Source organism: Amblyomma mixtum, chromosome 9 (genome assembly GCF_055824585.1).
Source record: "Amblyomma mixtum isolate Tamu chromosome 9, ASM5582458v1, whole genome shotgun sequence".
In the NCBI taxonomy this organism is placed as follows: domain Eukaryota; kingdom Metazoa; phylum Arthropoda; class Arachnida; order Ixodida; family Ixodidae; genus Amblyomma; species Amblyomma mixtum.
Window position 1 is genome coordinate 109,976,536 of NC_143020.1, and position 22,272 is coordinate 109,998,807.

The window sequence follows — 22,272 nt, forward strand, 5'->3', positions numbered from 1 at the left end:
AAGGAAGCTGGATGACCTCTGATAATTTATAAGGTTGCTTTACAGCTGCCTGAAGCAAAAAATCATTCCAATGCAACACGGTTTGTTTGGTGAACACGCCTGTTATACAATACAAAAGAATGTGTCTCAAGATGGTAAACACTCAATGTTGTAGAAACAAAACACTAAAAAAAGAAGACAGATTTCTTGCGGGAAGCAAAAAGCGTTGAAATTTATGGTCTCGATGTGGCCTGCATGGCCTGCAAAGTAACAGGGTCAAATGAAAAGGCATGCACCACATCTCTAAAATAAATTGTATAATATGCAAGCTTATAAAGGTGAAAATATTCTGCTTTGCATGCATAACGGTAGCAAAACTGCCAAAGCGGTGGTTTTAAAACAACAAATTGTAGCAAAAGAAATTAAAGGTTTAAACAAACAATACTTGAAATACAGCATGGTGCAACTTGGCAGTTAAATGGCCGCAACTACTAGCTAGAACTGATTAGGATTTAAACAGCTAGCACAGCTATTTTCTAGGCGAAGAATTACCAGCTGACATGACTAAACTGTATACAAGCATTTGTGGACATGGGCAGCTAACTTATAGCTATCCTTCATGTGTTAGGTTTCCTTGCCAGAGCAGCCAGTGTGCCTGACACTGCTAGTAGGCACATCACACAAACATACCAAACAATAAAAACCTCAATGCAGTCACACAAGTTACCTTAACTGCACACAAAGCTACGAGGTAAATACAGGCAGGAGCAGCAGCAGCAGCAGTAGCTGTGTTCTCTGAGAGCTGAACAGAGTGGCCGATTTTAATTTTACAACTCAGCTATAATATGTATGCTCACAACGATGACATAATGGTGGAAAATGTTCTCGCTACATTCTGTAGACAGTACTCGAAACCAAGGCTTGCTGTTTGAATTATACAACTCAGCGATAATATGCATGCTGATAATGATGACACAATGGTGGAAAATGTTCTTGCTGCATTCTTTTGACAGTATTCCACGAAACAAGGCTTACTGTTTGTTTCGGTTGAATATTGGGGTGAAGTGAAAGCAGAAATAAGACCTTCTTTCACACACACACACACACACAAAAAAAGATGTGCCCCTAAATGGGAAACTTCTGATGTATTTTGAGGTTCATGATTTGTAATGAAACGTTTACCGCAAACTCTCCAAGTTGACAATTTCTGGCGAATCATGTAGCTGTGCAGTCCTTCCGTTTCCGCACAAGTAAATTCAAGACCTTACTGTTTTTGTAACCACACTTCAGCTCATTTCTATTGATAACACTATATTTGTTGCCTCACAAACCTTATCCCTGCACTAAACGGGAATGAGGCACAGATGCATGCATTGCCCCTAGGGTGTGCATTCCTTACTAAAGGATGCTCGTAGTCACTATGTCACTAAAATGAGCTGCAGAGATGGAGTTGGTGCTCTCCTCTAACCTCTTCTCCTCTAATGCTCTCCTCTAAAGCAAACAACCCGCTGCGGTGGCTCAGTGATTGTGGCTCTCGGCTGCGACCTGAAAGACGTGGGTTCGATTCCGGCCGCGGCGGGCGAATTTCGATAGAGGCGAAATTCTAGAGGCCCGTGTACTGTGCGATGTCAGCGCATGTTAAAGAACCCCAGGTGGTCCGGAAATTTCCTGAGCCTTTCACTACAGCGCCCCTCATGGCCAGAGTCACTTTGGGACGTTAAACCCCATAAACCAAACCAAACCTAAAGCAAATAGGGTTTGCTCTTTATAAGTATAAACAAATGTAAACCATTTATAAATATCAGCCCATGAGGTGCATACTCACTGCACGAGACGATAAGCAGAACAAATAATGTGTTTACACAAGTTGCATAGTTCAATCACCGAGGAACTGAACATACTATTCCAAAAACTGCATCTGTCACATAAGCTGGATAAAATAGATGTGGTTGAACGTATTTTCACAGTTATTAAGTTTAACCTCATTAAAGCAAGCTTTCATAGTTAAGAAAAGAAATAATCTTGTCCAGGGTAAGAATTATTTGGAATTATTGGAATTATTTGCACTGTTGCTTATCTGTGGAGCTTTATTTGACTCACTTGGATAACAACTACATGGCACAAGTTACCTCAACTGCAAGGCCCGCTAGGTAAAACGCTGTTTTTCAAGAGAAAAGGGTGTGGTGTAAGACTGAAGGCGAAATTCAGCGCTGTATCAGACCATGTGCCTGGCTTGATGAGCTTGAAAGTGCACTGGGTTCAGAAACGTAAGGGCCATAATGGCAACATAACGCACACCAGAAAGGCATCTCTACAAGCGACATATTAAGGTGGAAGCCTTTAATGCCTCATCGTTGTAAGCAGGAGTTGTCCACAGAAATGTCACGCTTTTTAATTGGTTGAAATGGTCGTGACGACACACTGCGCGAATTTCAAATGGGTCCAATTGTACTTTGGCTAGTACCCATGCAACCAATTAAAGGAGTGGTATAGTGATGCTCCAAGTAAGTGGGACTGAGTTTAGTAAATTAACCAATTAGCCTAATTAACCTTTCTAGTCAGACCACATAAATAAATAAAACCGAGTAGGAAATTGGTGGAGTTGGGGAATCGAACCAGGGACTCCAGAGTGCGAGACAAGCACGCTAACCACTCCACTATGCCAACTTGATGGTTTGGAATGAATGAAGTAGTGAGTAGGTGTCTTCGTTCACTCCCATCTTTCTCTCTTCCCTTACCGCGAGGTTCAGGTGTCTACCGAGATACGTGAGACAGATACACTTCCTCAAAAACCAATTTACCGCCGAGCAAGGCGTAGAGCGGAACAGGCGATGGCGTTCTGTGGGTTCCTTGGCAGCGTTGCAAGGTGCTGTCGCGTTGCACTCTTAGAGGCGAAGCTTAACATCTTAACCACACATCAGTGACACAAGCAGTGACACCACACTTAAGGCTTCCGCTTCACCGCACTTTAGGTCAACAAAGTGACCCCCCCCGGAATTAAAATGGCCGACACACAGTGGCAAATGGCAGCGACTATGCGTTTCGCCTTGGTCGTGCGGGAGAAATGGCGCCAGGAGCGCGCGTAGCTAGAGCAGCGTATATGCTACCTTTGATAGCATATACAGTAGCTCTAGATCAGGGCGCTGCCCTGTCTGCGGAGCTGGTAACGAGGGACAACGGCCGCGAAACGCAGGAGCGGGCGCAGAGGAGCTGCGCTCTAAAATTAGCTGCTTCTGGGGTTCGCCGTAAGAGCTTTATGACTACACTTCAATTCTTCCAACAGCTCAAGCCACAACGCATCACCACAACAACTAGTCACGTTGCAGAGCAAGTAACAACTGTGCCCTCCCGAGGTAAGACATCCACGGGACCAATATGGGACCTCCTCTGAGGGTGGAAGGAGACTTGTGTCCACCATGTAAACAACCAAGTGACAGCCACCCACCAGCTCGTCCCCCAGCAGGACACCCTATGCAGTTACAAGAAAGAAAAGTTTAATTTTAAAGCGTATACCAAATTGGCATTCTTTTTTTCCCTCGACTTAAGAGCTTTCTTGCCAAAAATTTAAGACCATGCCTTTCCACAGATTGCTCACATCGGTCTTTTCAGTCGACCAAGTCATTTACTACCACATCTTCAACTGTTTAGTTGATCTGGAAGGTTCAAGATATGAACTAGTCACTGTGCCCCTATACATGCACACTCCCACATCACCTGACTGGTGACGACAAAAGTATCAGAGAAATAACAACCATGCATTTGACAAATGCAATTTGAGTTTTGTCACGCAAGATGAGGGCCCGCATATCACTCACGAGTAAGGAGTATGTCCTCCTCTTTCTGTTTAAAACTACTGCCAGAAACAGAGATAACGCACCAGGTAGGGGGTGAAAAGCATTTGAAAAACAAATCTCAGCTGCCTAGGAAAGCGCTATGCACTTCTGCATTTATTAGACAGCACAGTGAAAGAAAAAAAGAATTAATACACATGTAAAGCACATGTCGTGTCAAGACGGTAACGCAGCGTTTTTGTCCGTACTCTTTTTTGTTACAGTGGAAGTAATTAAAACGTTAACGCGCTGGCACTACCGTACCGGAATCAAACGCGAGCACCACCTGTGAGCAGAACACAACCACTCGCGTTCTAAAATTTTTTGAAAAAGTATTATTCACGCCTCTACTTAAAGGTTCGAGCAGTTACGAATCGATGCCACTGAAGAAGCATAAGCGCTTATCGGTTCAGGCCAGCCTTGGAGCACAACCGGTAGACAGCAGAGGCCTCTCAGTCTCCGACGCCTCAGCCACCACCTTATCATCACCGTCGCTGCTCGTGTCATCCTGGGAACTGGCTTGTTCACCCCAAACACAAGGAACGTATTCTCGGGTATCTTCGTCGGCGTCGGAATTAAAAGACCAAGGACTCGGAAGTCGCCGAACAGTTGCACCGTAGCTGCGTGGCCGGTTTCCTGAATGAAGGAAGTGCAGATTTAATTCAAAGAGTGAGAAGAAGTATTCGAAAAATGCATGGCACAGCTGCACTCAACTATCGAATCTGATAAGTGAAAGTAAGCGAAATGTGTCAATTTGACTTCACAAACCTGACTGTTTAATGGAGAACAGCAGCAGACATAACAATTACATCCATATGCACACATACCACAAGAATGCGCAATTACTATTCAGGCGTAAAATAGAGTAGAAACCGCAACGTAAACAATCGTACCGCACTCACTTGGAGTGTTGTAGCTCGGGGCTGCAACAGCTCCTGGGAGCCGCCATTTTTAATCTCCTGCTTCCAGGCCCGTCGCTGCACTGACTTTGATAGCTTTTTAAAGAGGGCAACACTAGATGTCCAAAATAGCTCGCAATTTCAGCAACTAAAGTTCATTTATATATACCTAATATTAATATTATCTAATAGTATTTTATTTCATTAAGCCACAAGTGTGTTCTAATTGCAGCCTATTTTTTTTTATTGCGGACATAACCTGTTTCGCGAGGACGGGCATCTAATGACTCCAAAATTTTTTTTTTCTCTTCCCACTCCTTTGATGAGAAGAAAGAAGTTAGTCTGATAGTATTATAACACTTTTGGACATCTACTAGCGCTCTTGAGGGTCATAAATAATCCCAATTCTGATTGGCCTGCTAGAGAAAGCGGCAAAACCAAAATGAAAAATGTCAGCGTCTAGCCACTAGCGCGAATTTCAAAGTGGTAAGTATGGCATAAAGAGTGGTGCCTCCAGAGCAAGTGTGACTTAATAATTTTGGATTTGATTTTATTGTATTACTACTCAGGTACCAATATTAAATTGAAGTCTGTGTTGCGTTGAAGTCTGTGTGCCTGCTGCATTCTAAGCGGGATTTGTAGATGTGACATTTCAACGCTGTTGTGCATTAAAGACTTGTTTTTCGCTAACCCCTGTCGGCTTAAATAAACTTTGCATTTTCTTGATGATTCACGAAACTGACCCTGCATCATCTAGGCGGCTGCTGTGCGAGTCTTCTAGAAACTGGAGCCAGCTTCTGGAACGATGCGGACGGCGGCAACGTTTCAGTCCCGGCAGTGGCGGTCGAATTTCGATGGAGGCGAAACGCGAGAGGCCATGCACTGTGCGATGTCAGTGCTCGTTAAAGAATCCCAGGTAGTAGAAATTATTCGGAGCCCTCCACCACGGCGTCCCTCATAGTCTTGAGTCGCTTTCGGACGTTAAACCCCACAAAACGAAACCAATCTATTACCGATGCAGTGTAATTGGTTGGTTTGGTTTGGCTTATGGGATTTAACGTCCCAAAGCGACTCAAGACTATGAGGGACGCCGTAGTGAGTGGCTCAGGAAATTTCGACCACCTGGGGATCTTATCGGGCACTGAAATCGCACAGTACTGTACACGGACAGTGTAATTGTCAGGGCGAATTGTATGTCTATGTCGTCTATGTATGTCTACGTATGTCTATGCTTCGCTCAAGCGCTAGCATTGTCGCCAGAAATGACACCATCTTAAAAATTTCGTTTTCTTTGTGCGACTGGGCAGCGTTCGAGCTCTTAGACAGGTGTGCTGATGACTGTACGTGATGACGGGAACCTTGTAACAGCTCTGAGTCAGCACAGGAGGAACGAAACAGACACTTGTGGTGACTAGCAACTTAATAATTTTTTGTGACATGTGAGGCAGCATATGAAGAAAACATGGAGAGCAAAAGTAACTAGGAAAACCCCAAGACCACACACCCGGGAGGAATTATTCAGTGTCACTGATTAAGAAATGGACATTGTCAGTAGCTGTTTTCCCACAAGAATTGTGGTACAGTGCTCTTCAGAAAACAGTAGGCTTCTGTGGCGTGATTGATACGTGGGTCATGTTCCTGCATGATCTAGCTTAAAGAGTAGTTGCCAAATGTCTAATGTAACTTTTCGGTTGATGCCTTTGGTGTCCAGTTACAGGGTGAACTGTATCCAGGTATTTGGTATGAGCAGCTCACAGGCATTAATTGCTTAAAGGAATATAGACATCTAATTTTAGTTGGATGCTTTCTTCTCTGTAGTTATGCGTAAGACATCAGAATACTTAAATTACCACGTGGTATTTGCTTATGACCACTAAGTAGTTTATAAATGAATTTTTTCTTCATACTGGTTCGGTTTCAACAACTTATCTGTGGGTGCTGCCTATAAGAAATGTTTAGGTCATGTGAGGCATGAAAAAAAACTAATTTAATCACTGATAGATACAGAAACTTCAGTTTACTACAGTGCTTAAGCTGGCCTGCGCCAAGAGCTGGGATGACAACAAACTACATAGTAGCGATTATATTGAAATTTTTTCATGCCTCACATGACCTAAACGCTTCGTGCATATCACAGCCATCGTTTGGTTCTTGAAGCCGAAACAACATCAAGAAGAAATTCAGTTGTAAATTATTTAGTGGTTTTAGGAGAATTACGTCATGATTGATGTAATCTAATATCTTGTGCGCAATTACAATAAAGAAAACATGAAACTAAAGTGTCTATAGTCCTTTAAGCTTAAGGGCACAGCAAATAAAATTGGCCAGTTTGGTCATAACTTTAAATTTTTCAATTAATTTATTTTTTCACAATTCTAGAGTCATCTTTCTTGTTGAAGAAAATTAGTGAAATATACAGCACAAAATTAGAAAATGAGAGTTTTTTATGCGTGGTTGTCGAAAATTGTGAGCAAATTGCTCTTTTGGTGGTCTGTGTGCATTGTGGATTCTGCAGATTTTTGATGACGGAGCACCATCATCATGCTATTGCCATGAAGAGGAAAGATCAGAGTTTCCGCTTCTTGTTGTGCGGCATTTCTGTGAACCTGATAAAAAGCAAACGAGGTGGTAAACAATACATAACAGGCAATAAACTTTAAAGTCGATTTTCTCAGCTTGCACTTTTTTCTGCGACTGCAGACGGCGCACGTTAAAGATCCCGAGGTGGTCGAAATTATTCCGGAGACCTCCACTGTACGGCACCTCTTTCTTCCGTTCTTCTTCTAGTCGCTTTGGATCGTTAAATCGGCCGTAAACCAACTTTAACTCCCTCCTTCCTCCACCCTTGCCTCTCTACAACCAGCACTCACACAACCGGTCCATACACCTCCCCACCCTCCACGCTCGCCCTAGAAATACACGGGATCGCCGATGCCATCACCCACTTTGCCACCCTACCCCCCGCTCCCCAATACGTTGTCTATACAGACTCGCAGGCAGCTCTGCGTGCCTTCCATGAAAGAGCCCTCCCTTTCCCTACCCGATCGGCCTTAGGTTCCGCCCTCTTAGCATTAAGCCCACGACCAGTGACCCTTCGGTGGATCCCTGGCCACATGGGCATCCCCGGCAATGAGCTGGCTCACCAGCTTGCCTGCGAAGCTATACACCGGGCGCCGGGGATCCCATGGACGAGCCCACCGACGGAGCAGGCGGTCAGGGCTTACAGACACACTGTCGGCGAATACTACACGCAGCAAAAATTAGACTTAGCTGATTTACCACCACCACACCCATCCTTATCGATCTGTGAAGCTCGCATTCTTCGCCGAATACAGTTTAATCTCCTACGTACACCAGCCAAACTTTATCTCTACCGGCACACTTCAACACCTCAGTGCCCAAACTGTCCACACACATATGCAGACATAGAACACTGCCCTACACAGTGCCACGTAGCCTTCCAGGCCCCCGCCTATCCTTTCCCGCCACCCCCACCGTGGCCCATTTGGCTTGCCTCCCGGGACCTGAACCTGCAACTCGCCCTCGTCACTTTGGCCCAGGACCTATTGAACGCCTAACATAAAGGCTGTTAATAAAAAATGTCACACCACCACCCTCCTTTATCACTTCCCTCACGGCGCGGTTTGGGTGTCCACCGAGATATGTGAGGCAGTAACTGCTTCACTTCCTTTCCCATTTTCATTTCCCAATTTGAGAGTGAGTGAGTGAGTTAAAACTTTATTAGCTCTAGATTCGGTTGTGTTCGGCGGTTTTGAGATGGCTTCGTCCATCTTGCTCAAAGGTCGGTTGCCCTTAGTCCAGGGCTCCGCTGGATGCTGCTGCCAGTTTTGCTCGCCGAATCAGACCTTCTTGGTCGACCCGGCGATCGCTGGAGAGCACTCCCTCCCATTGCTCCGCACTCGGGTTTGTTATCACTGGTACCACGCTTATCCTCTGGCATGCCCACGTTATGTGGTACAGCGTGGGGGGTTCTTGGCACCAAGGGCATTTGTCATTGTATTGTGTTGGATATATTTTGTTGAGTACGTGTAGGTTCGGGTAGGAGCCCGTCTGTAGCTGCCTCCACGCGACAGAGTCCTCTCTGCTAAGGGAGTTGTCCGGTGGTGGATACCGCTTTCTGCAGCCCTTGTAATAATTTAGTATCGCCGAATAATCTTGGGGTACAGGTTCGTTCCCCTCGAGGTCGCCTACGTTGGATGCTCGGTAATAAGTGTACCCTCGAGCTATCCTGTCCGCCTCTTGGTTCCCTGTTACTCCCGTATGTCCCGGCGTCCATACTATCGTATGCCTGATTGGTTCTTCGTTTGTTTGTCGTTGTGTTATGTGGCCCCCAGAGCGGAGTATGCGGAGCGCTCTGTGCCCTATTCTGCCGCGTAGGTAGTTGCGGCATGCTGTTTGTGAGTCTGTAAGGATTTTTAGAGACCGTTTAGACCGATAGCCCTCCGCTGCCGCTAGAGCGACGGCCGCTTCCTCAGCCTCGACTATCGTACAGTCTTGTAGTGATGCGCTGGTGATCTCGCGTAGGGTTGAGTCAATCACCGTTGTTACCGCATTGCTGTTGTGCTGCCCCGCTGTTCTGGTGTATGTGGCTGCGTCCACGTATACCGTCGTTTCTTGGGGTGCTAATGTCTTTTGTAGGTATTCAGCCCTTGCCTCTCTGCGTGCTTTGTGTAGGTTGGGATCCATGTTCCGGGGTATTGGCGTTACTTTTAGTGTGTTGCGATATTCGTCCGGAATTGTTTCTGTCCTCTGTATTTCTTGAATTTGATCGGCGTGGCCCAGTTTCTTTAGGAGCTCCCTGCCAGATGGGGTCTGTTGTAGTCTTCGCAGTTGGGAGACTAGTTGTGCCTCTCTCAATTCATCGAAAGTGTTGTGTAGTCCTAGGGCTAGGAGCTTTTCGGTTGAAGTGCTGTGAGGAAGGTGGAGTGCGGTTTTGTAGGCTTTGCGTAGAATCACGTCCGCCTGTTGTACCTCACTCTTGATGGGATTGTAGTAGGGGAGGCTGTATGTCACTCGGCTGACTACCAGGCTTCTGACCAACTTGAAACCCTAGACATATGGCAATGGAACTGCAGAGGCTACCGCAAGAAGCAGGGCCTCCTCCAACAACACATTCATACACAACAAGCACCGCCCGACATCATAGCGCTTCAAGAGACGGGCACTACGCCAACACTCGCAGGATATACGTGCTACGAGACTCAAGAGAAAGGAAGAACGGCAACCCTAGTCAGTAAGGCGCTCATCGCCATACACCATGACAAGATTGCCGACACCGACGTAGAACACGTGATAGTAGAAATTATACCAAAGAAGAAAAGAAAGAGGGGCAGCATCTTCCTTGTGAACGCATACAGTCCTCCAAAACAGAGGAAAGCAAAATTCCATGAACTTTTCCATGGCGCACGCAAACTAGCAAAAAACAACACGCTAATCATACTAGGAGACTTCAATGCCATGGACAAAAGCTGGGGATACCAAACAGCTAACCCAAAAGGTAAAGCACTAGCAGCGGCAGCAGAAAACACTGACTGCACCCTCCTCACAGACTCAGACACTCCAACCAGAATCGGAAACAGCGTCAGTACCGACACCTACCCCGACCTCACATTCATACGGGGAGCGGAACAGGCAGTGTGGGAGAACCTGTTAGAAAATCTGGGCAGTGACCACTATATACTTAAAACACAAGTAACCTCAGACAGGCTAAAGCGCCAGCTGGGATCGGCAAAAATTACGGATTGGAGCGCTTTTCGAGAGGCATGCGACGGGGATCTCGCCGCGAAAGGGATCCAATCGATAGAAGAGTGGGGAAACATGCTGAAAGAAAAACAGCGCAAGTACACTAAACAAATCGCGCCAACGACGCAGACACCCGAGGTGGACGCCAGGCTGCTCAAGCTATGAGAAGCTAGACGCGGGCTCACCAAGAGGTGGAAGAAACAAAAGTACAACAGAAAACTAAAACTTAAGATCGCAGAAGTCACAGCGAAAGCAGAAGAGTACGCGGCGCAATTGGCAAGGCAAAACTGGCAACAATTCAGTGACTCCCTCAACGGAACTTTGAGCACATCGAGGACGTGGCATATACTCAAGGCTCTCATAGATCCAACAAAAACCAAGGCAGAAAACAACAAAGCCATCTACCGGTTAATCCACCAGTTCAAGGGACCAGATTGAGCACTCCTGGAAAAAGTACGCGTTAAGTGCTTCGGGGACACACACCCAGCAGCTTACGCAGAGCGCTATCGAGGAAGTGAAAACGACACCTTGGACAGACCCATCACGCGAGACGAGGTCTACGCAGCGATTCGAAACACAACCAGAAACACGGCCGCGGGTGCAGATAAGATCAATAACGCACTCATCCGCAACCTCAGTGATGAGCTAGTCGCAGAATTAACGGACTTTCTCAACAAACACTGGGAAGCGGAGACCGTCCCCGAGGAGTGGAAGCATGCAGAGGTTGTCATGATTCCTAAACCAGGCAAGAAACTACAAATTGAGAACCTCAGACCGATCTCGCTCACATCGTGCCTAGGAAAACTGTACGAACGAGTGGTGACGCTGAGATTACAACAGTACATGGAGGACAACGAACTGTATCCCCACAGCTTGTTCGGTTTCAGAACAAAACTATCGACCCAAAATGTACTACTTCAAATCAAAGAAGTAGTACTTGGGAACGTCCCCAAGAGCGGAGAAAACATAATACTGGCATTGGACATCAAGGGGGCTTTTGACAATGTCAGTCACGAGGCTATCCTTACGGGCATGAACGACCTGAACTGCGGAAGGAGAATCTACGGCTACGTCAAAGCCTTCCTCTCAAACAGAACGGCAACGATTGGCCTGGGGGAGCTCAGATCAGACAAATTTCTTACTCCAAATAAAGGAACACCTCAAGGATCGGTCATCTCCCCTACGCTCTTCAACATAGCCATGATTGGCTTGGCAAAACAGTTAAAAGCAATCGACGGCATACACCATGCCATGTATGCCGACGACATCACCATCTGGGTCAACACAGGCTCGCTCGGAGAGAAAGAAGAGAAATTACAAAAGGCAGCCACCTGCGTAGAGAACTACGTCAGAGCAAGAGGGCTAGCATGCTCCACCGAGAAATCAGAGCTCCTAAGAGTTTGGAGAGGAAAACAAAATCGCACAGTCCCCACTAGCGACGACTTAAAGTTGAACGTCTACCTCGACGGGAAGTCGATACCGGAAAAAACACTCATCAGAATCTTGGGGATGTGGATACAGTCAAAATAACGCTGCACTCACACTCTCGTCCTACTCAAAGCATCCACTCTACAAGTGGCCCGCATGATCACGCGCATCCCAATTTGAGAGCGCAGCCGAAACGCATAGCCGCCGCCGTTCGCCACTGCGTGTACCCCCATAGTGCGCATAACTGGTTCCTTCCCTGGGGCAATGGATGCCTGAATCGCGCTTTGAGGTACGTGGCGTGGTAAGAGAAAGATGTGGGCGGCATGCGACACGCGCCACTGCAGCAGTGTTCATTTGGTGTGCAAACTCTCGCAATCAACCATTAACTGCCACCTGCCAGGGTGCTAGGGTGGGCGCGCTGCCTATCCAGTGTTCGGAACACACTCGTTACAGACGTCAAGCCGCGTATAGTTGCCATATATGCCATAGCTTTCCCTCTCTAACCAGGTTGAGCAGTAGCTAAACCGCTGCTAATTTTTTAGCCCACCTCTGTGGCTCAGTGGTTATGGCGCTCGGCTGGTGACCCGAAAGACGCGGGTTCGATCCCGGCCGTGGTGGTCGAATTTCGATGCAGGCGAAGTTCTAAAGGCCCGCGTACTGTGCGACGTCAGTGCACGTCAAAGAACCCCAGCTGGTTGAAATTTCCGGAGCCCTTCACTGCGGCGTCCCTCATAGCCTGAGTCGCTTTGGGACGTTAAACCCGCATCAACCATTGTCCAAACCATAAGAGAGAGAGAGAAAAAAAAACTTTATTTCAACAGGAATTCGGGGCACGCCCCAGGGTCCCCGCACGACCCCACTGCACTCAAGTGTTTATGTTCCTGAGGTCCATAACACTGGCAGCACGGCCGGTGGCGATGGTCTGCACGGCCGGGTCCTCCGAGCGCAGCAGGATCTCCCAGTCCTCCCAGGTCTTGAGGTGCTCTAGTTCCCGCGGGGGAGGGTCCGCCGGCAGAGGGAAATGATGTGGAGGGAAGAGGCGAAGGGTTCTGGGCATAGGGCGCATGCCGGAGTGGGGAAGGAAGGATGATAGTGTGCTAGGTTAAGGGGTGAGGGGAGAGTGTGTGTCTGTAGCCTGCGCCAGAGTGTTAACAAACAGCTAATTTTAGAGCGCAGCTCTTTTGCACCCGCTCCTGTGTTTCGTGGCCGTTGTCCTTCGCAACCAGCTCCTCAGCCGGGGCAGCGCGCTGCACTAGAGTTCCTGTATATTTATTTATTTATTTACAAAATACCGCGGACACTGAGTCCAAGCAGGGTGGGCGAACAAGGTCAATCAAGAGACAAAAAAAAAAACGCAACATTTCAAAAAAGAACAACACAATATAGAAAAAAATAATTGGTTAAAACTCTTGGGATAATGGTTTAACTAGCTCATTCCAATCTGTTATTGTGCGTGGAAAAAACGAAAACTTGTAAGTGTCTGTTCTAGCGAATATAGGGGTTAGAGAACTGGGATGGTGTTGACGAGTTTGTACCAAAGGTAGCAAAGGTAGCAATGGTACCAAAGGTAGCATATACAGATGGTAGATGAGTCCTTTAGGGAGGACTCCCCGCTCCACATAAGTACCGCGGGTAATGTAGCATATACAGTAACTCTACGCAGCTCTAGCTACGCGCGCTCCTGGCGCCATTTCTCCCAAACATTTCAATACATCCTTTGATGGCGCGTGCCAGTTCTGTGGGGAGGTGGCTGACACCTTCCACATGGTTTGGGCGTGTCAGTCAAACCCGTCTATCCCCCCCAACCCCAACCCCAACCCCAGCAGAGAGGACTGGGAGGCGGCCCTGCTCGGCTGTCAGGACCTAAAGACCCAAAAGGCCTTGGTTCACCGGACGCGGGCGGCGTTGCTTGCCAATGGGGCCCCGGAATAGGGGCTCCACCTAGTATTGTTAGGGGAAAGGGCCAATAGGGCCTACCCCAATCACCTCTCTGTAAATATTTATTGTATTATAAATGTTTTTCACCACCACCCGCATGCCCAAGCGCATAGCCGCTGCCGTTCGCCACTGCGTGTCGGCCATATTTAATAGAGTTTTTGGTGATGATATGCATGTTAAGGATGCCCAGGCGGTCGAAGTTGTTATTATTATTGGCTTCTGAGGAAAGGAAATGGAGCAATGAATTATTCCGGAGCCCTCCACTACTATGGTATCTGGTTCGGTTTCGTTTATGGGGTTTAACGTCCCAAAGCGACTAAGGCTATGAGAGACGCCGTAGTGGAGGGCTCCGGAAATTTCGACCACCTGGGGTTCTTTAACGTGCACTGACATCGCACAGTATGGTATCTATCTCTCCCTTTCACTCCATCCTTCATCTCTCACGACGCGGTTGAGGTGTCCACCGAGAAGCAAGTTGCTGCTCCATTTAGTTTCGTTGGTGCGGCCAGGGCTCGTAAGCAAGATCTGAGCACTTTTTTGGTTATGGTTCTCTTCTCAAGGAGCTTGCTTTAAATACTCGCGCCACTTGTTCAACGTAGCAAAAAGCTTCTATATGAGCAGCTGCTTTCAAAAAGCAATCAAAATATTTTGAGGAGTTGAACTGCTGATCTGAGGCACTGTACCGCGTTTTACAGGGTAGAGTACATCGTAGTTGTATATTTCTAGCAGCTGCATGTGCCTCAGTGTCTTTGACCGAAAGCGGATTGCGTCGTAGTTGTTTGATGCTAACAGAATGCATACGTCGCAGTGTCTCTATTGCTCTCTGGACATAGGGCCCGTTTCGTGCTCTCTCGAGTTTCGTTTGGGCATGTTCTGGTCTGCTTCGGTTGGCGGGTGCCTTAATTTAGTTGAGCCAGCCGCCGAGAGAGGCAGGAATTCGGGGCACGCCCCAGGGTCCCCGCACGACCCCACTGCACTCAAGTGTTTATGTTCCTAAGGTCCATAACACTGGCAGCACGGCCGGTGGCGATGGTCTGCACGGCCGGGTCCTCCGAGCGCAGCAGGGTCTCCCAGTCCTCCCAGGTCTTGAGGTTCTCTAGGTCCCGCGGGGGAGGGTCCGCCGGGCAGAGGGAAAGGACGTGGAAGGAAGAGGTGAAGGGTTCTGGGCATAGGGCGCATGCCGGAGTAGGGAAGGAGGGATGATAGTGGGCTAGGGTGAGGGGAGAGGGGCCGACTAAAGCCTTTGATATCGTGTACCAGTGGGGCTAGTTTGGAGGACAGCGTTGACGCAACCATCTCCGTTGGTGGCATTGATGAAGGCACCTTGCGCATCTAACTTTGAAGTGACGTGCGCGCCTTTAGGGACGGCGCGAGCGTCCGTCCGGAGAACTGTAGCTTCTACCATGCACCCACTTGAACCAACTACGGACCAGGGGCGCATAATGCATTTTCCCTCTCTCTGTATTGCCTTAGCCCGTGAACTCTCAATAGAAAAAAAAGGTTGATTTGCGTATTTAGACCAAACGCGAATTAATCGCGCTAGCAGTTCGGTTTCAGCGCGATAACGTTAAGGGCCCCGTGTCGCAGAAAAGCCGGTGTCATCGGCGGCGGCGCTGGCCGCGAGCGAAAAATCCCACAAGCCTTAATAAATAAAACCGAGTAGGAATCCCAGAAGCATTAATAGATAAAACCGAGTAGGAAATTGTTCGAGTTGGGGAGTCGAACCAGGGCCACCGGAGTGCGAGTCAGGCGCGCTAACCGCTCCGCCATGCCAGCTCGATGTTTTGGAAAGAATAAAGGCACGTCTAGTGAATACGTTGTTGTCTTAGAAGGGTGCTTTAGAGACATGTACTGTGGTGTATACTACAAATTATGAGCATGGAAATTACAGAAGTCGCAGTTAAGCGAGTAGTAAAGTACGTTTTATCTACTTTTCCTCTTCGCTTGCCGCGCACGTAGCGCCATCAGGCGGCGAACACTAAAACAAGTTCCAGTTGTTCCCCCCATAGAGGAAAAAACCCATGGAGGAAAGGTTTCCTTCCTCCATGAAAAAACGTAAGGAGGGAACGTGACGTCACGCGGCCAGCGTTCGCAAGCCGAGTGTTTATGAAGCCGTTTCCTCCCTCAGTTTTTCGCTCTCCCAGTCACTCCTTTATGTTTTGGTTCTGGTATATATTAGTGCGCGCGTATGCGCGACCCGCGGTGCGGGCGTCTACAGCAAGGAGGTTGATCTACAGTCAGTTTGGTGGTCGAAAATCCCCAGGTGGCCGAAATTATTCCAGTGACCTCCACTACGGCACCTCTTTCTCTTTTTTTTCTTTCACTCTTACCTTCCTCCCTTCCCTTACGGCGCGGTTGAGGTGTCCGCCGATATGTGTGAGACATGCTGCGCCATTTCCTTTCCACAAAAAAACAATTTACCAGTTTACCAGTTATGCGCACTTCCTTTCCTTAAAATGATCGGAGTGTAAAACGTTGTCAACGCCAACGCCAATGAACACAACGACGAGGCCTATGGCTTCAACGCCGCATTTCTGGTGAAACGTTGTCAATGCCAACGCATGCAGCGCACATCTGTCAAAGCACGACTGAGGTGTCCAGTGCTCCAAGAGGACAGTTATGCATGGTTATGCACCATTTTAAGGAAAGGAAGTGCGCATAACTGGTGGTGGTGAAAACTTAATTATGAGATAGCGTTTGGGAGCCACAGAGTGGCCCCGCTGCATGGTCGACGTCCCTAGTCCGGGACAACGCATGACAAGGCCCCGTCTCTCGACCGTTTCACCAGAGCCCTTTGGGACTCAAGCGAGGAGCAGTTGAGGAGTGCAGTCACCCATGCCTCTCTGGAAGGGGTAGGGGAAGGGGGGAGGTGGGGATTTTGAGTACATGCCCACACCATGTGGAAGATATCACAGGTCTCCCCACAGTTAGGGCATCGCCCATCCGTGTTAGGATCGTAATGTTTTATGATTGCAGGACAGAGGAGAGTACCTGTCAGCAGGCGCCTTAAAGTTCGCTCCTCCGTCTTACGCAGCCCCGTTGCAGGGGCTGGGAAAAGGCGTTGGTTGTCGCTGTAATGCGTTATTATTTCCCTGAATCGCAGCAGCGGCTGGTTAGTCTCCGAGCCAGAAGAGCTGGGATGAGGAGCCCGGTGAATAAGCGCTCGGACAGCCGCGTCAGCGGCCTCATTACATCGTAAGCCCTGGTGGCCAGGAGCCCAAATGATTTTTTTCGGTGTTGGATCAGTGGCAGTCCGTCTTAGAATGCAAGCAGCTAAGGGGGAGATCTCCCCTGCCAAGTAATGAGCACATGCTTTTCGGGAGTCCGTAATGATGATTCTCGAATTGGCGTGGGCGGCAGCAAGCGCTATCGCTACTTCGGCTCGCATTGAATTCGGGGCTCGAAAGGAGAGTCCATCAACGTGCATTTCCTGATGAACGACAGCGGCCGTGTAAAATCCCGTGGGCGATGGCCCTGCTACGTCTACGTAATATACACCGGGTCGGGAGCCGTGTTGTCTTTCAAGAGCCCGAGCCCGCGCTTGTCTGTTTTCGTGCACGTCGGTGTCCATGTTACGGGGGAGCGAGGAGACCCAGAGCGTATGGCGCCACAGTACTGGGTTACGCTCCGCCTCCTCTGGAGTGCAGTCGTGTTGGATGTGTAAGCGGTTTAGCAGGTGGCGCCCAGGGGCCGTCTGCATGAGCCGCGTGTATTGGTTCATGAGGTGGGCCTCCCGCAGCTCCTGGTAGGAGTTTAGCACCCCCAATGCCTTGAGTTTGGCATTAGAGGTAGCCACCGGGGATCCAGGGCTCGCTTAGTTGCCTTGCGGATGATAGCGTCTATTCGCGCCTCGTCTTGCTTAGTGGTGCGGAGATATCGCACGGCGTAGATGATCCGGCTAGTCACGAAGGCATAGACGAGCCGAAGCGCGTCCCTGCCCCACAGACCGCCCCACTTGTTGGAAACGCGGCGGATCATGCGCCCTACCTGTTCGCCTACTCTCTTGAGTTTCAGCTCCCTGGGTCAGCGAATGCTTGAATCCCGCTAATAAGTACGCGGGGTGATGAGAGATGTGGGCTGCAAGCGTTAGCGCTGACAACGGTGAGCGAACTCTCGCGATCAAGCATTAACTGCAACCCTGCCAGGGTGGCAGGGTTGGCGGGACTTGAATGTAGATATAAAGACAAACGAATTTCTCACCGCTTATGCGGGAGAAGATCCCGTTCCTCTCGCTCGTAACGCCTCCCACGGCTGCCTCGCGAAATACTTGCATAGACCTCGCCTTTGAGAACGAGGTTTTCGCATTGGTGCAGCAAGTCGAGCATATATCCATCTATTTCTCCGACCACAAAATTCTAAAGCAGGATATTTCACGGCAGTCGCAGCCTATGAAGACGGCACAGTGGGGGCCGCCGCCACTACCTGAACTAATTCGCCTGCAGAGGCGGAAGGAGCTTCCATCGCACTTGCTCTGGCCCACTCCATCATTGACAAAAAAATTAGGAGTCACTTTTGCGACTAAAGTGGTGCAAGGCGAAAGCCTTAGTACAGCATTCTGTCACGAATGTGGTTGTGAATGATGATTCAAGTGCTGCCAGCGAATGACGCGTCCATTGGCTGTCTGCGTGTGTTACTGATGTGTGGTTAACATGTTAAGCTTCGCCTGTAAGAGTGGAACGCGACAGCGTCTTGCAACGCTGCCAGGGAGTCCACAGAACGCCATCGCCAATTCGGCTGTACGCCTTGCTGGACGGTAAATTTATTTTTTGAGGAAAGGAAATGTATCTCTCTCGCATATCTGGGTGGACACCTGCACCTCGCCGTAAGGGAAAGGGGGAAGATGGGAGTGAACGAAGACGCCGTATTAGCTAGACGCGCCTTTGTTCATTCCAAACCATTGAGCTGGCATTACGGAGTGGCTAGCATGCTCGTATCGCACTCCGGAGACCCTGGTTCGATTCCCCAACTCGACCAATTTCGTTCTCGGTTTTACTGATTTATGCGGTCTAACTAGAAAGGTTAATTAGGCTATTTCATATTTATATTATTGTATTTCTATCCATCGTGTTCTGTCATTCACCTGTCAAATGTTGGAACTGTCTAGGATGTTCGACACAACGTATATGAAACGAGCAAGCAACGTCGAACTGAGTGTGAGTATCTGATCTCGCTTCGGCTAGCGCGGCTTCGGCCGCTTATCTGATTTTTTCAGCAGCGTCCGCTCCGGCGGACGCAGTTGTTGCTGCGACGCGCGTCTTTTCTTGCCTTTTTCTCTATCCTCTGATCTCTTACCTCTCCTCTATCTGCACGTTGGCAGCGGTGGTGGCTTGGCTAGAGCCAGTAGCAGGCCCGTGCAATTTCCTTTTCATCCTTCCCTCAGTCACAACAACAACAACAACAACTGAGTGGGCAAAAATCTCGTTAGGAAGAGGAGTATCTGTTCTCGCTTCGGCGAGCGCGGCTTCGGCCGCTTCTTTTTGAGCAGCGTCCGCTCCGGCGGACGCAGTTGTTGCTGCGACGCGCGTCTTTTCTGTCCTTTTTCTCTTTCCTCTGATCTTTTAACTCTCCTCTATCTGCACGTGGCAGCGGTGGTGGCTTGGCTCGAGCCAGTAGCAGGCCCGTGCAATTTCCTCTTCATCCTTCTCTCAGTCACAACAACAACAACTGAGTGGGGAAGTGCGTGGTGGTGGAGCGAACGCGGCTTCGTGCTTATCTGTTTTTTCAGCAGCGTCTCTTTCCGCGGACGCTGTTGTCGCTGCGGCGCGCGTCTCTTTTCTTTTCCTCTTTCTTTTGACCTCTTCATTCTCCTCTATCTTAATTAGGCTAATTGATTAATTAAGCAATTAACTAAACTCGGTCCAACTTAGTTGGATCATCACTATACGATCCCTTTGATTGGTTGCATGGTTACTAGCCAAACTACAATTGGCCCCATTTGAAATTCGCGCACTGTGACGTCACGAGCATTTCGACCAATTGAAAAGCGTGACATTTTCTGTCGACAACTCCTGCTTACAACGATGAGGCATTAAAGGCTTCCGCCTTAAAACATAACCGAAATTTGCACAGATTCCCAGGCCGCGTACCGCCACTACCTAAAGGGCGTGGCGACGCCGGCAACACACCGTATTCTTACCACGGCCACCTCTCTCGACCGAACGGTTACTCTGTTGTGGGTCCCTGGGCATGCCTCGATCCCCGGTAATGAGCGCGTTCATGCGCTGGCCCAAGAGCTGTCCTCCCGGGCCCCGGATGATCAGGCACCCAACCCTGCGAAAGAGGAGGGCTATAGAACCGGGCGGTCACTAACAATACTTACGGACTCTCAAACAGCCTGCCGAAATTACATGAATGGCAGGATAGGTCGTCACGCGCTCCGTATACTCCTCGCAGCGAGTGACAGAATTAAAAACCGGGAAGAACAAAACGACAAGATCCGACACAAAATTGTGTGGGTACCGGGGCACACGGGGGTGGCAGGGAACCGAGAGGCCGACAGGATAGCTCGAGGATACATTACTTTCCGAGCTTCCGACGAGACCGCGGAACTCACGCCAGCACCCAGGGAATACTCGGCCATACTACAAAACTATAGAGGCAGAAGAATGCGATATCCCCCACCGCACAAATCTCTCAGCAGAGAGGAAGCTGTCACTTGGAGACAATTACAAACAGGCTCTTTCCCAAACCTACATATACTAAACAAAATGCACCCTGCGATATACACGAACAAATGTCCCTGGTGCGACGAAAAACCTACACTATACCACATCACATGGGCCTGCCAAAACATAGACGTGGTCCCCAAAATACAAAACCCGAGTGCGGAGCAGTGGGAGACTCTGCTGTCCAGCGACCGCTGCTAAGACCAACAAGGTCTGGTACAGCGAGCTCAACGGGCGGCAGTGGCCAGCGGAGCCCTGGACTGAGGGCAACCGACCACTGATTAGAGGCGGACGACTTCGACAGAGAAGGCTCCTGGGGGTAGAACCAAGACGTCTCTGAAGATGCCCCCAAACCGCAGGAAAAACCATTAGTGTAAATAAAGTTTTCCCTTCCTTCCTTCCCATCGATCCTCTCTACATATCATCAAATCACAACATTCTGCAAACTCAGCCGCATGACACTGCCACCACCCCACAGTACCTTGTCGCCCTCATCCAGCGCCACATGGCAACAATTACAGGCTGTTTTATTTTCCCCCACCGTCTCTCATGCTTTCACCCCACCTTTCCTCCTGATTGTACCACCTGCGGCGTGCCCAGATCCACACTTTTCCACTACCTTTGGGAATGTCCTTCCCCAAAGGCAGTACCCCCCATCCCCAATCCCACTCATTCTTCCTGGGAAGCTGCTTTACGGACCGCTCAGCCCGCCGGCCAGAAATGGCTGGTGGGTCGGGCTTTACGTGAAGCACAAGCCCGTGGACTCCTGGACCAGTAGGAAACCACCCTGGAAGATTTTTTTTTGTGTAATAAAGTTGTTTCCATCCATCCTTCCATGCCTCACAATAATTAAGGAGCCTAATAGTAATAGCTATAAAGTTAACTATTCAATATTAGTTAACCAGCGTGCTGTGCTGAGCACGCCTTAGTTGTACTGTGGTGTACTTCACGACTGACGATGCTATGCCGAAAAAAACACTGTTCTAATTCTAAAAGCTTATTTTCAAAAACTGTAAAGTCTTCGGTGAAATACTCTGTACAATAGCACTTCAGTATTCGCCTATCGAACCTAGACTTTGAGTGAGGTCTTACTTCTCCGCTGGCAGTGCTATGCCGAAAAAAAAAGTGCTCTTTTAATTCACAAAGCCTACTTTTAAAAATTGTGTAAAGTCCGGTGAAACACCCTTGATGTAAACTCAAGCCACGGAGGAAGATTACCCCGACCGGCTACTGTGCAGGACGAACTGTGGCCAGCGAGTCTACTCGTACATCTGCGATTTCCTTACGGACAGAACCATCAACATCAGCACCGGCACAAAACACACAACGCAAGTGAAGATGGGCACGAGAGGCACTCCGCAAGGGGCAGTACTATCCCCACTTCTCTTCAACATTGCGCTCCTAAATCTTCCACCTCTTCTCAATCAGCTACAGGGCATGCACCACGCCCTGTACGCTGATGATATAACCATCTGGACAACCACGCGAAGTATGGGAATGATTGAAGAACAACTATACAAACAGCGGCGACAACAGTTCAAAATTATGCACGGGCGTGTTGACTAATGGGCCCATCCGAAAAATCCGAACTTATAGTCTTCTATCAACGCAAGAATTAGGACACCAACATCCGCATGGACAACTCACCCATCAAAGAAGTTCAGACCCTCAAGATACTGGGTGAGTACATAAATAACAACGGCAACAACCTTCTCACCCTCCAGAAACTACGGCTCGTGAGCGAGCAAGTCGCCAGGCGAGCACTTAAGA

At 48.8% G+C, this 22,272-nt stretch overlaps 1 protein-coding gene across 4 annotated transcripts in view; it reads right to left on the reverse strand.

The window, feature by feature from the left end:
- LOC149330688 (uncharacterized) overlaps window positions 1-22,272 on the reverse strand; it is a 100,731-nt gene that overhangs the window by 7,250 nt on the left and 71,209 nt on the right. The window contains exons 1-2 of one of the 4 annotated variants that reach the window (XM_089561328.1): window positions 4,712-4,816; window positions 1,769-4,445 (exon numbers count right to left, since the gene is read on the reverse strand). In XM_089561328.1, coding sequence (XP_089417454.1) covers window positions 1,769-1,771 — 3 coding nt within the window. In that variant the 5' untranslated portion in view covers window positions 1,772-4,445; window positions 4,712-4,816. Of the gene's footprint in view, window positions 1-1,768; window positions 4,446-4,577; window positions 4,817-22,272 lie in introns of those variants that run through there. The other 3 variants (XM_089561331.1, XM_089561329.1, XM_089561330.1) reach the window with 3 other exon arrangements.